The 13,898-nt window shown below is 39.5% G+C and overlaps 1 protein-coding gene across 2 annotated transcripts in view; it reads right to left on the bottom strand.

The window, feature by feature from the left end:
- Positions 1-13,898, bottom strand: part of spire2 (spire-type actin nucleation factor 2) — an 84,257-nt gene that overhangs the window by 64,130 nt on the left and 6,229 nt on the right. Inside the window, exon 2 of one of the 2 annotated variants that reach the window (XM_052123383.1) lies at positions 1,386-1,426. The exons of the other annotated variant lie outside the window; for it this stretch is intronic. Within the exon in view, the coding sequence (XP_051979343.1) occupies positions 1,386-1,426 (41 nt within the window). The remainder of the gene's footprint in view (positions 1-1,385; positions 1,427-13,898) is intronic. 2 annotated transcript variants of the gene reach the window in all.

Genomic DNA, 13,898 nt, shown 5'->3' with positions numbered 1-13,898 from the left:
CCTCACTGTCATGACTGCTATGTTGCTCGGAACGGTACACAAGACTTTCACCAACTGTTGCACTTGTGTATATGGTCGTGTGACAATAAAGTGATTTGATTTGATTGATTAATTGCTGCTCTTACCATAATCAAAATTATGCTAAAAAGTTTGTTTTATTTTGGCAACATTACAGTGTAGGTATTTGTATTAACAGCAAATTATTAATACTTTTATTAAAAGTAGCTGAAGCTATGGGGCTTTTATCTCAAACGTATTGAAATTATCAAAGCTTTATTACTCAAAGCCTCTGAACAGTTTAATTTACTGCCATCTGTTGGTCAAAAACATAAAGCACACCTATTAAATGTTTACGCTACATGTGCTTTGAAAACCTTACTGAAATTTCAGATTTCACAATGCATTGTAATCATTAAGTAAAGAATCATAATCAAATCTAATTTGTGTCAGAGCAAATCGTTACACCACTGTTGTGCACCCCTCCTCCAACAAAGCATTGTTGTTCAGCATGCCACCATTTTAAGAGCAACGAGCAAGAACATACCTATACCTAAGTGATTCTACCTTCCAATAAAATCTTAAAAGGGTCATGACATTCTCCTTTTTATCTTCCTATCTTCTAAATTATAGATCTTATTTATCTATATTTTGTATTATCTTCCCTGAGGTCCACTTATAATATTAGTAGATGTTTTTCATAATTTAGTAATATATAATAATTTTCTACCCTGTCTCTGGCCCTCTGTCTGAAATGCTCGGTTTAAAGCTATCTGGCCCTTTAAGACTTCACTATAAATGCCCACTGTTATGACTGGCTAACCAAATAAAACTCAAATCAAATTTGTGTCAGAGCAAATCGTAACACCGCTACTGTGCACCCCTCGTCCAAAGTACTATCCTGCTAAATGTGGTGTCTTTGGGACTTATTTTTTGCTGCCCAGACACTTCTTGAGTCACAAGAAGAAAATATGTACACAGGTTCTAGCCCAATGAAAGTGTATAATGACTGCCTGGGGCTGTCAGTTCCTAAAATTCTGCCTAACATCTCCTTTTACATTTCATGGAAGAAAGTAATATGGGTTTGGAAAAACATGAAAAAACAGTAAATGGTGACAAACTTTTCAGTACCACATGACACGTATGTAAATTTTAAGGGAAACTGATATAATACATTCACTAAAAACCACCTTGACATCTGTTGATTAAAAATCATTTAAAAAATGGCTCAGAAAATGCTGTTAGTTCTGAGAAAAGCTCTGGCATAACTTGTTGGCAAATGAAACTTGCTTTGATATTTTGTTATCTAATGCAAAGACATTCAAACATTTTTAAGTGTGTCAAGTGGCCAGATACTTTTTATATAATGTAATCTCCAGTACTCTCACCTTGGCCTCAGAAGTAGACACAGGTTTAGCGTTACTGTCATCTAGAAAAACCGTACAAAAAGATAATTAGAATAATGCAAAAGTGTTTCTAACCTCTCACTCAACTACAGTGTGTTGATAATAGAACCAAGTGTGAATGTTAAAACAAGTGACTTTGTACCTTCAGGGTATAAATTTTATCAGAAAAGGTTTCATTTAAGTGTCATAAATATCATGTTCTGTAATGGTTCAGAGACTAGTTACAACAACTACAAAGGATGACATTTCAGAACTTTAGCCTTCTGATATTCTCTCTCTTTCTTTTTGAGTAAGTTTGCAGCATACATAACAAATACTCTTGAACTACTGGGTGATTCTGAGAAAACCAGTTAAGAAATGTCCTAGTCCTGTTTTACTCCAAAATCAAAAGAAACAAATAAGAAATTTATATTATTTTGTATATAGAAATAAAGCCTTTTTAGGGTCATTAAGATTTGTACATTGTGACAATATTTTCATGAAAGTTAGGCACATTTCTTAATTATAAGTATTTCCTCACCCTCATGTCGATTCAAACCTGTATGATTTAGATCCTGGATGTTCTTTTTTATAATGTAAAATTAAATCAGAACTGGAGCTCCAAAATCCATGCAACAGCTTTAACAGATTATTTTGTTCCTGACATTTAGCACATTTAATCCCCAATTCTCATTACCGCAATGAGTAAAAAACATATACAGTGTATTATTTAAATTGTAAAGTATATGATAGACATTGTTACAACCTTTAATTTTCACTGATTTTAATAAAAAAGAAAACTGTTGTACAACAGCAAAATAGTAATAGTAAAATGTCCAAAGGCGTTGCGGTAATGAGCTTAAGTTTTCTGAAAATAATGTAATGTATAAAATGTCCTGAATGGGACATTTGTAAAAAATCTTTATGGTCCTAAATATAGGTTACATTTTCTTTATGCAAAATATACTTTATTTTTTAATTATTATTATTACTGAATTGGGGTTTAAAATGACTCTTTTTCCATAACAATCATAAGCCTAATTAGATCATGCAAATGATTGTACAAATCATCTTAGAATTGTGGGCTCTTTCCCAAAAGTATCATATCTTAATTTAAGTAGTAGGCCAATTGACATTTTCACAGATCTATGAGTGCACTGGAGTAATCACAAAGCGCTTAAATGGATGGTTCTCCCAAAAATTTAAATTCTCTCATCATTTACTATAAATTCTCCTCCCTGCTCATTCAGGCTGCACTTTGACTTTCACATTCTTCTTGTGTTTTTCGTGATTCACATTCTTCATGCATACGCCTCCTACTGGGCAGGGAGAAAAATTTCAAGCAAAAATGTACTTAAATATTGATCTGTTCCTCACCAATTCCTATAATATCACTTCAGAAGATATGGATTTAACCACTGGAGTCCTATGGATTATTATGGATTATTATATGCTGCCTTATGGGATTTTTTTGGAATGTCAAAATTTTGGCACACATTCACTTGTGTTGTATGGACCAACAGAGCTGAAATATTCTTCTAAAATATCTTAATTTGTGTTCTGCAGAATGAAGAAAGTCATACACATCTGAGATGGCGTGAGGGTGAGTAAATGATGAGAATTTTCATTTTTGTGTGAACTACCTTAAAAGAAATTGAAAGGATGATTTACACACACACCTGCAGGACATTCACAAAATTACACATAATACAATTTAATACAGTCAACATTGAGATTCTTACACTTTACATCATTGTCTGTGACCATGATACTTCATCTGTATTTATTTTTTTTATTTATATTATTATTTAGGTCTGGTAATCATATCAGCTATATAGGCCTCTTTTTATTTTCTAACGTATACTCATATTTAATAATAAAATGCTAATATATAATAAAGAAATTATAAATATAAATAAAAATAGATATATTAAATTCAAAGTGAATGGAGATGTTTTATTAAAGGTGTAAATTGTCTATCTTGGCTCTTCTTCCCACCTTCCTCCTTTTCTACAACCTTTCCATTTTCCTCTCTGACACCTAAGGGTACGTTCGCCAGCAACAAAGCATTGTTGTTCAGCATGCCACCATTTTAAGAGCAATAAGCATGTACATATGACATTCTCTTTTTTATCTTCCTATCTTCAAAATTATAGATATTATTTATCTACAGGTGCTGGTCATATAATTAGAATATCATCAAAAAGTTGATTTATTTCAGTAATTCCATTCAAAAAGTGAAACTTGGATATTATATTCATTCATTACACACAGACTGATATATTTCAAATGTTTATTTCATTTAATTGTGATGATTAAAACTGACAACTAATGAAAATCCCAAATTCAGTATCTCCGAAAATTAGAATATTACTTAAGACCAATACAAAAAAAAAAAAGGATTTTTAGAAATGTTGCCCAACTGAAAAGTATGAACATGAAAAGTATGAGCATGTACAGCACTCAATACTTAGTTGGGGCTCCTTTTGCCTGAATTACTGCAGCAATGCGGCGTGGCATGGAGTCAATCAGTCTGTGGCACTGCTCGGGTGTTATGAGAGCCCAGGTTGCTCTGATAGTGGCCTTCAGCTCTTCTGCATTGTTGGGTCTGGCATATCACATCTTTCTCTTCACAATACCCCATAGATTTTCTATAGGGTTAAGGTCAGGCGAGTTTGCTGGCCAATTAAGAACAGGGATACCATGTCCTTAAACCAGGTACTGGTAGCTTTGGCACTGTGTGCAGGTGCCAAGTCCTGTTGGAAAATGAAATCTGCATCTCCATAAAGTTGGTCAGCAGCAGGAAGCATGAAGTGCTCTAAAACTTCCTGGTAGACGGCTGCGTTGACCTTGGACCTCAGAAAACACAGTGGACCAACATCAGCAGATGATATGGCACCCCAAACCATCACTGACTGTGGAAACTTTACACTGGACTTCAAGCAACGTGGATTCTGTGCCTCTCCTCTCTTCCTCCAGACTCTGGGACCTAGATTTCCAAAGGAAATGCAAAATTTACTTTCATCAGAGAACATAACTTTGGACCACTCAGCAGCAGTCCAGTCCTTTTTGTCTTTAGCCCAGGCGAGAGGCTTCTGACGCTAATGTCTTGTTCAAGAGTGGCTTGACACAAGGAATGCGACAGCTGAAACCCATGTCTTGCATACGTCTGTGCGTGGTGGTTCTTGAAGCACTGACTCTAGCTGCAGTCCACTCTTTCTGAATCTCCCCCACATTTTTGAATGGGTTTTGTTTCACAATCCTCTCCAGGGTGCGGTTATCCCTATTGCTTGTACACTTTTTTCGACCACATCTTTTCCTTCCCTTCGCCTCTCTATTAATGTGCTTGGACACAGAGCTCTGTGAACAGCCAGCCTCTTTAGCAATGACCTTTTGTGTCTTGCCCTCCTTGTGCAAGGTGCCAGTGGTCGGCTTTTGGACAGCTGTCAAGTCAGCAGTCTTCCCCATGATTCTGTAGCCTACAGAACTAGACTGAGAGACCATTTAAAGGTCTTTGCAGGTGTTTTGAGTTAATTAGCTGATTAGATGTGTGGCACCCGGTATCTTCAATATTGAACCTTTTCACAATATTCTAATTTTCTGAGATACTGATTTTGGGGTTTTTCATTAGTTGTCAGTTATAATCATCAAAATTAAAAGGAATGGAAATATATCAGTCTGTGTTTTTGTTGATGATATTATAATTATATGACCAGCACCTGTATATTTTTTATTATCTTCCCAGAGGTCCACTTGTAATATTAGTAGTTATTTTTTTTTGGCACCAAAAACAATCATAATTTAGTAATATATAATAATTTTCTACCCTGTCTCTGGCCCTCTGTCTATCTGGCCCTTTAATGTCATCACTATAAACGCCCACTGTTATGATTGGCTAACATCATGCAGCCCCTCCAATTCAGCCATATTTGAAACTCAAATGGAAGAAAGTTCCACAACATTATAAAATCACACATAAAGTACATGCCAATACATTGCATCTGAATATATTAAGCACAGTGAAACCTTAACTATAAAACAATCATGACTTTTGAAATAGTCGTGAATGAAACTGTTTAATTACAATAGAATTTGTAACTGCCCCATCTTTAATAATGCTCATTCAATAACAGTATCTCTGCAAAGCTTGAATCGTGTATTGATTGGTTCACAAGCAATCCACTCTGATATGAGCCATAAACATACAATCAGTGCTGAAAAGTTCTAAATACACAAATGTAATACAGTATGGCAAGCCAATTTTACTTTTATTAATTTACCTTTGCATAGTTTTGGTACCTTTTTAACTTTTAATCAAATGTAGGATATGAATTGTTGATATCAATAATAACATTTTCACTAGTTAAAATGCCTTTTATATTAAATATAAAAGCCTTATATTTAAAAAGTATTGATATCAGGAATGTAATTTCTATTAGTGGAAATGCAAATAGTTGATATCAGTATTTACATTTCCACTTCAACTATGATGTCATCACTCACGGAAATGCATTCTTGATATCAAAAATTGAATTTCATCTAGTAAAAACTGTCATTATTGATATTTGTAACAGAATTCTTACACGTTAAAAAGTAATTGTTATGTTAAAATAGTAATTTCAGATATCATCCCTGAGACGAAGGGAACGAGACATTGCATTGATTAACGCATATGGGGAGTGCTTTCTTACATGACTTAATTGAAAGCTCTCTACAATAATGCCAATATTCTAATATTGGCTATGGTGTTTGAGCCCTGCCTGTTTTGGAAGAACCCAGTCTGGAAGGGAGCTTATTTATAATGTAAGTAGTAGTGACATAAGGTAAATTACAACTGGCTGAATGCAGGTGATTGTGTAAAATGATGGGGAGCTCGTCCTTAAAGAGAGGAGTATAAGTATCTATTTGGCCAATTAAATAGCAAATGCTCTAAACAGAGAGGACTTGTGAAGAGAGAGACGTTACGTCTAGGTAGTAAAACCTTGCGAATGTGCTTTGAGAAGACCATCCTGCTGCAAAACATATGTCTTGTAAGGACACACCATTCTCCATGCCCATGAGGAGGCCACGGCTCTAGATGAGTGTGCTTTAACACCTAATGGGCAAGTCTTATCCTGCGACTCATAAGCCAGGGCAATTGCTTCGACAATCCAGTGAGAAAGTCTTTGCTTGGAGATGGACATTTCTTTCATGCGTCCTCCATAGCACACAAAGAACTGATCAGTCTAAACTGGCGGATACGCTCAATGTATGCGTGTAGCACCCACACAGGGCATAACAAATGCAATGATTGTTCCTCATCCATATTAAATGGAGGAGGGAAGAAGACCTGAAGGTGAACCACCTGTGCTCCGAAGGGTGTGGTTAGGACCTTAGGCACATAGCCTTTTCTGGGTTTATCAGAGGCTTTTGAAAGTCCAGGCCAAACTTCAAACATGAATTGTCAATTGATAGTGCATGCAGGTCACCGAACTGTTTTACTGAGGCCAGAGCAAGCACAATAAACAGAGAGCATATGCTAATCAATAGAGTCCAAAGGCTTGACGGGGGGCCGTGTGAGAGCTTTTAGAACTATAGTTAAGTCCCAAGTCAGGACTGTAGACGGTCGAGGAGGGTTTAATTGTCTTGCTCCTTAAGGAACTTTATGTTTAAATCATGCTTACCTATACTGGTGCCAGCTTCATGTGCGTGTTACACAGATATAGTCGGCACATACACTTTGAGCGTTGATCGAGTGAGTCCTGCATCTAATCACTCTTGAAGAAATAAGAGAATTTCATGTATGGGGCAGCTTATTGGGACTTGCCATGTGAGAGACATCAATCAGTGAACACATTACATTTTAGTGCATAGAGGTGTCTTGTGGACGGTGCTGTGGCCTGTAAAATTGTGTTCATGACTGAATGAGTCAGTCTCTGTCTCAAAGAGACTCTGCGCATTTAGCACGCTCCGTTCAGGGGCCACACATGCTGGTTCCACAGCTTGGGCAGGGGATGCCAGATTGTGCCTTGCGCCTGAGAGAGGAGATCCCTCCTCAGTGGTATTTCCCAATTTCCCATTTATAACATCTCTATCATTTCTGGAAACCATGGCTGATTGGGCCATTTTGGCACAATTAACAGAAATGTTTCTATGTCCACCCGGACTCTGCTGATGATAGAATGAAGGAGGCGCACTGAGGGAAGGGTATACTTGCATTTCGCCGGCCATACGTGGGCCAGTGTGTCATGACAACATATATACGCCACTACTGTTGTATTGTCCGAACAAATCAGTATGTGGGGATTCATAATATAAGAATGAAAAGCTCTCAAAGCTAGAAAGACAGCCAGTATCTCTAGGCGGTTGACATGTCATGGCCATTTCGCAACTGTTTGCAGGTGTCAAATGTTTGGCGTCCATTACACACCGCGCCTCAACTATGTTGGATGCATTTGCGATCAGCACTTTCTTTCTGAAATCTTGACCCAGCATAACACCTTGTTGGTAAAGGGCTGGCACGGTACATGGTGCTAGAGCAGCCAGACAGTGACGAGTTACAGCAATGCACAGGAAAATGAAATAACTTAAGTGGTAATGTTTTTTCAGTTTGAACTGAAACAGACACTGAAGAATGGTCTGTATGCACTCGTTCATGAGGTGTGCATGCATGAACTCCTAAAAAGGAGATTTACTAGCTGGGGAAAAGTGTCCTTTTCACCAGTTGACATTACACCAGATTTTCCAAATACAAAGCAGTAAGCCTCTGTGTTCGCTCAGTAGTGCTTATGGTTGGCTGGTAAAAACCAATCGCTGAGATAATTGAAAACACCCACTCACCGTTCATTTTCAATGGGTCGGGCACTGCCTCAATACACTTCGTGAACGTGCAGAAAGCCAGAGACAGGCTGAAAGGAAGGACTTTAAATTGATATGCAGTTCCCTCGAACGCAAATCTAAAAAGCCACCTGTAACATGGTGCAATTGGAACATGAAGTACACATCCTTCAAATCTATTGATGCAAATCAGTCCTGAGGACGGATATGCGATAAAATCTGTTTCTGAGTTAACATTATGAATGGGAAACAGAGCAAGGGAAAATCGGCTGTGATGTACTCCATTTTGGCATAAAGTGTTTCATAGGGCAGAGGTGTGACGCTATCGCCTCCTCCACAGGGGGTAGGATGGGGCAGATTTGCAGAACACTGCCACTTGACGGTGTCCGGACTGCAGGAACCATTCATCAAGGTGAGATTGTGTATTGAGCTCTTCAACTGCCCTTGAAAGGACGTGAAGCATCATCTTGTCAGTGTCGCATTCCTGCTCACTGGGGGAGGGGCGGCAGCCTCATCCACTGACCACTTGCCTGATACAGTGAGAGACATGACATCGTCAATATCATCCCCAGCATCAGAACTTCTAAATGAGACAAGGCCACGCCCTCTTTCAGAGGGCCGGAGCACATCTCACACATAGTGTATCGGCAAAGACATGTCACGTGGAGATACACTATTCATCAATTCATCCTGCTCGACCTTGCGGCCCTGCCGTGCCTCTTCGTGTGAATCCTTGGGTATCACAGAAGGGGTGGGTTGGAGGGCATGTGAGACGAGCCCTCAGAACCAGGGTGATTCACAGAGCAAAGCATCTTGAGACTCATGCCCTCGCAGATAGGGCAGTCTGTCTCCACGATAGCTGACTCTGCGTGGGCGTGGCCCAGACAGTGAATGCAGCTCTCATGCTGATCTGACGGCGGGATGTGTCTCTCGCACAAGGAACACTTATGGAACGACATCTTTAAAAATACGCAAACACATAATATATATATATTTATATTTCACACAATATACAATATGCAATTGCTTTAAAAGGATAAACAACATCTGCCAAATAAGAATATTGAAGAGGCCTGTTTACCAGCGAAACGTCAAGTGGCGAGGCAGAGTGATGTTCACTGGAGAACTGCAGGGGAGAATCTTCTTGTTGCTGTGAAGATTCTGCTTCTGACTAGTGTATATTGACGGCGAAGGGTTGAGGGCTTTTAGACAAGAGATGATCACTGTCTTGACGGAAGAAATTCGGACGAAATGGTGTTTGTGCATTGTTCTTATATAGCAGACAGCTTTGTGGCAAAACAGGTGGGGTTCAAACACCATAGCTAATATTAGAATATTGGCTTTATTGTAGAGGTTTTAGCTAGGTAGTGTAAGAAAGCATACCCCATATGCGCTAATCAACGCATGTCAAGTGCACTGAGTCGTAAGGGAACATAAATTCCTTTTTGTATATGTGCATAATAATGAGGAGTACTTACGAGTTCCTTACATACCTTATGAATATTCAAAAAAGAAAGGTATGAAACCTTGCAGGGGATAAGCAAGAGAAAAAGAGAACCGCTAATTCATCCCTGCGATCCGTTTCCTCTGTCATTTATAAACCACACTTTTATTTTTAATATCAACACCACAAGGTGTATATTATTTTAATATTTAATAACATTGTATGATTTTGAAACGTGTATCGAGATATGTCCATCTGTAGAGCCGCAGATCAACAACAGTGTTAGTAGATTAGTGCCATCTAACGTTTGGAGTGTAATTTTTTTTTATTTAAAACGTGGTATTTTTACATAGATTTTTATTTGATTACCATCTAAAACATTTAATGTTAGCTTTTTCAACACTTTTCAATAAGGTTCCATTAACATTAATGCAGTAGGTTTCATGAATTAACAAACAATTAACAGCATTTATTAATCTCTGTTAATGTTAATGGATAAAACATTGTTCTTTGTTCATTTATATTTTATGAACTAACGTTAACATTTACAACTTCTGATTTTAAAAATATATTAGTAAGTGTTGAAATTAACATTAACCAAGATTACCAAATGCTGGGTTAGGGTAGTATTGCTCATTGTTTTTCAAGTTAACAAATGTTAACAAATGAAACTTTATTTTAAGGTGTTCACATTTGACTATATTATATGTGATCATTTGAATTCTTTCCTGTTCATAAAGTTACAAAGATTACTTAAAAAAGACAAAGAATGGGCATTTAATGTCATATGAATTTATCATATAAAATGTAATATAAATATTAAATTACATAGCCTAACAAAACATGTATATTGAAAAAATAATCAATTGCATAATTAATAATTAGCCGTGGGAGGCTCAAATGGCGAAGACATGGAAGACGGAGCCATGGGAGTCTCGAGGGGCAGAGCTGTGGAAGGCGGAGCAGTGAGAGGCATGAGGGGCAATGCCATGGAAGGTGGAACCATGGCAGGCTTGAAGGGTAAAGCTGTGGAAGGCAGAGCCGTGGCAGGCTCGAGGGGCGAAGTCGTGGAAGGCAGAGCCATGGGAGGCTCGAGACAAAGAGTCCTGGATGACTGGGAAACGACGTCCATGGTCACAAACATGAGCAGAGTCTCGGAGAAGACCTCTGTGGTCGTGAACATGGGCAGAGATTTGGAAAGGACCTCTGTGATCGTGAACATGGGCAAAGATTCAGAGATGACCTCTGTGGTCATGGGCATGGACAGAGACTTGGGAATAACCTCTGTGGTCGTGGGCATAGGCAGAGACTTATAGACAAACTCCATGGTCGTGTACATGGGCAGAGACTCGGAGACAACATCCATGGTCGTGTACATGGGTAGAGACTCTGAGATGACCTCTGTGGTCGTGAACAATGGCAGAGACTTGGAAATAGAAGCCTTTCCTCTACCTCCTCCGGCTAAAGTAGGCAATGCTGTCTCTTGGATGGACAAGGCTGGCAACGCTGGCTCTGGGAAGGACGAGACTGGCAACGCTGGCTCTGGGATGGACGAGACTGGCAACGCTGGCTCTGGGACGGACGTGACTGACAGCTCATTGACTGTGGCAGGCATGGGCGTTGGCTTGTTGGCCGTGACAGGCGTGGCCATTGGCTTGTTGACACTAGCAGGCGTGGGCTCGTTGCCCGTGGCAGGCGTGGGTGTGGGCTCGATGGCCATGGCAGGCATGGATCCTGTCAATTTGTAAGGAAGGTTTTTGGTAACCCTATGCACCGATATCAGTGACGGATCATTCAACTTGGAGACAGGGGCCGAGAAGGGCTTCAAGTAGCGAGACGCGGAAGGCTGGGCTGTGACATGCCGAGGAGCAGACTCAGACATGGCTGTGATATGGCGTGGAGCAGACTTAGACCTGGCTGTCACATGGTGTGGAGTAGACTCAGGCGTGGAAGACTTGGAAGCCGGGATCGGGATTGAGAGAGGAGGATCCTCTGAAGTGAATGTTTCTAATATTAACTCCACATATTCCTCCCACGTGTAAATTCTGGTCTCCGGCAATTCCCTCCACTTGTGAGCTATGAGTCTGATCTGATACAGGGATTTCAGGTGGGAATCGGTAAATCCTGTGTATCTGGCAACGGTGCTAAACCGATCTGAGTATTCCCTAATAGGTAAGCTCACTCAGCTCAACTGCATAAAACACGCTGCTAGATCCATTTTGGTTCAGTCAGTTGTTCTGTAACGTTTGAAGGATGTAACGAGAGCAGGATCTAAGTGCAGCAAATTTAATGATGAGTAAAATAAAGAAAAATACAAGACAGGACAAACGCGGAACATGGCAAAACTAGGAACCAGGAAATAAGACCAAAACATAAACAAACATGATAGAACTCAGAGCACGAACTGGATAAAAACAGATAACAACTGACAAAAGTTAAACATACAATAGGGCAATATATTTACAGTCAGGTCCATAAATATTGGGACATCGACACAATTCTAATCTTTTTGGCTCTATACACCACCACAATGGATTTGAAATGAAACGAACAAGATGTGCTTTAACTGCAGACTTTCAGCTTTAATTTGAGGGTATTTACATCCAAATCAGGTGAACGGTGTAGGAATTACAACAGTTTGTATGTGCCTCCCACTTTTTAAGGGACCAAAAGTAATGGGACAGATTAACAATCATAAATCAAACTTTCACTTTTTAATACTGGTTGCAAATCCTTTGCAGTCAATTACAGCCTGAAGTCTGGAACGCATAGACATCACCAGACGATGGGTTTCATCCCTGGTGATGCTCTGCCAGGCCTCTACAGCAACTGTCTTCAGTTCCTGCTTGTTCTTGGGGCATTTTCCCTTCAGTTTTGTCTTCAACAAGTGAAATGCATGCTCAATCGGATTCAGGTCAGGTGATTGACTTGGCCATTGCATAACATTCCACTTCTTTCCCTTAAAAAACTCTTTGGTTGCTTTCGCAGTATGCTTCGGGTCATTGTCCATCTGTACTGTGAAGCGACGTCCAATGAGTTCTGAAGCATTTGGCTGAATATGAGCAGATAATATTGCCCGAAACACTTCAGAATTCATCCTGCTGCTTTTGTCAGCAGTCACATCATCAATAAATACAAGAGAACCAGTTCCATTGGCAGCCATACATGCCCACGCCATGACACTACCACCACCATGCTTCACTGATGAGGTGGTATGCTTTGGATCATGAGCAGTTCCTTTCCTTCTCCATACTCTTCTCTTCCCATCACTCTTTTACAAGTTGATCTTTGTCTCATCTGTCCATAGGATGTTGTTCCAGAACTGTGAAGGCTTTTTTAGATGTTGTTTGGCAAACTCTAATATGGCCTTCCTGTTTTTGAGGCTCACCAATGGTTTACATCTTGTGGTGAACCCTCTGTATTCACTCTGGTGAAGTCTTCTCTTGATTGTTGAGTTTGACACACATACTCCTACCTCCTGGAGAGTGTTCTTGATCTGGCCAACTGTTGTGAAGGGTGTTTTCTTCACCAGGGAAAGAATTCTTCGGTCATCCACCACAGTTGTTTTCCGTGGTCTTCCGGGTCTTTTGGTGTTGCTGAGCTCACCGGTGCGTTCTTTCTTTTTAAGACTGTTCCAAACAGTTGATTTGGCCACACCTAATGTTTTTGCTACCTCTCTGATGGGTTTGTTTTGATTTTTCAGCCTAATGATGGCTTGCTTCACTGATAGTGACAGCTCTTTGGATCTCATATTGAGAGTTGACAGCAACAGATTCCAAATGCAAATAGCACACTTGAAATGAACTCTGGACCTTTTATCTGCTCCTTGTAAACGGGATAATGAATGAATAACACACACCTGGCCATAGAACAGCTGAGCAGCCATTTGTCCCATTACTTTTGGTCCCTTAAAAAGTGGGAGGCACATATACAAACTGTTGTAATTCCTACACCGTTCACCTGATTTGGATGTAAATACCCTCAAATTAAAGCTGAAAGTCTGCATTTAAAGCACATCTTGTTTGTCTCATTTCAAATCCATTGTGGTGGTGTATAGAGCCCAAAAGATTTGAATTGTGTCGATGTCCCAATATTTATGGACCTGACTGTATATATATACATGGATAAACTAAGTAAATGAAACACAGGTGAGAATCAAAAAGGAACAGCTGGAATTGATCAGAGCAGGGGATTATGGGAAGTGTAGTCTGGGGGAAACAGATGATAGAGGCAAAACACAAGTCAGACAACAGTGA

This window comes from Xyrauchen texanus, chromosome 49, assembly GCF_025860055.1.
Source record: "Xyrauchen texanus isolate HMW12.3.18 chromosome 49, RBS_HiC_50CHRs, whole genome shotgun sequence".
In the NCBI taxonomy this organism is placed as follows: Eukaryota; Metazoa; Chordata; class Actinopteri; order Cypriniformes; family Catostomidae; genus Xyrauchen; species Xyrauchen texanus.
This window is presented reverse-complemented; position numbering and strand designations above follow the sequence as displayed.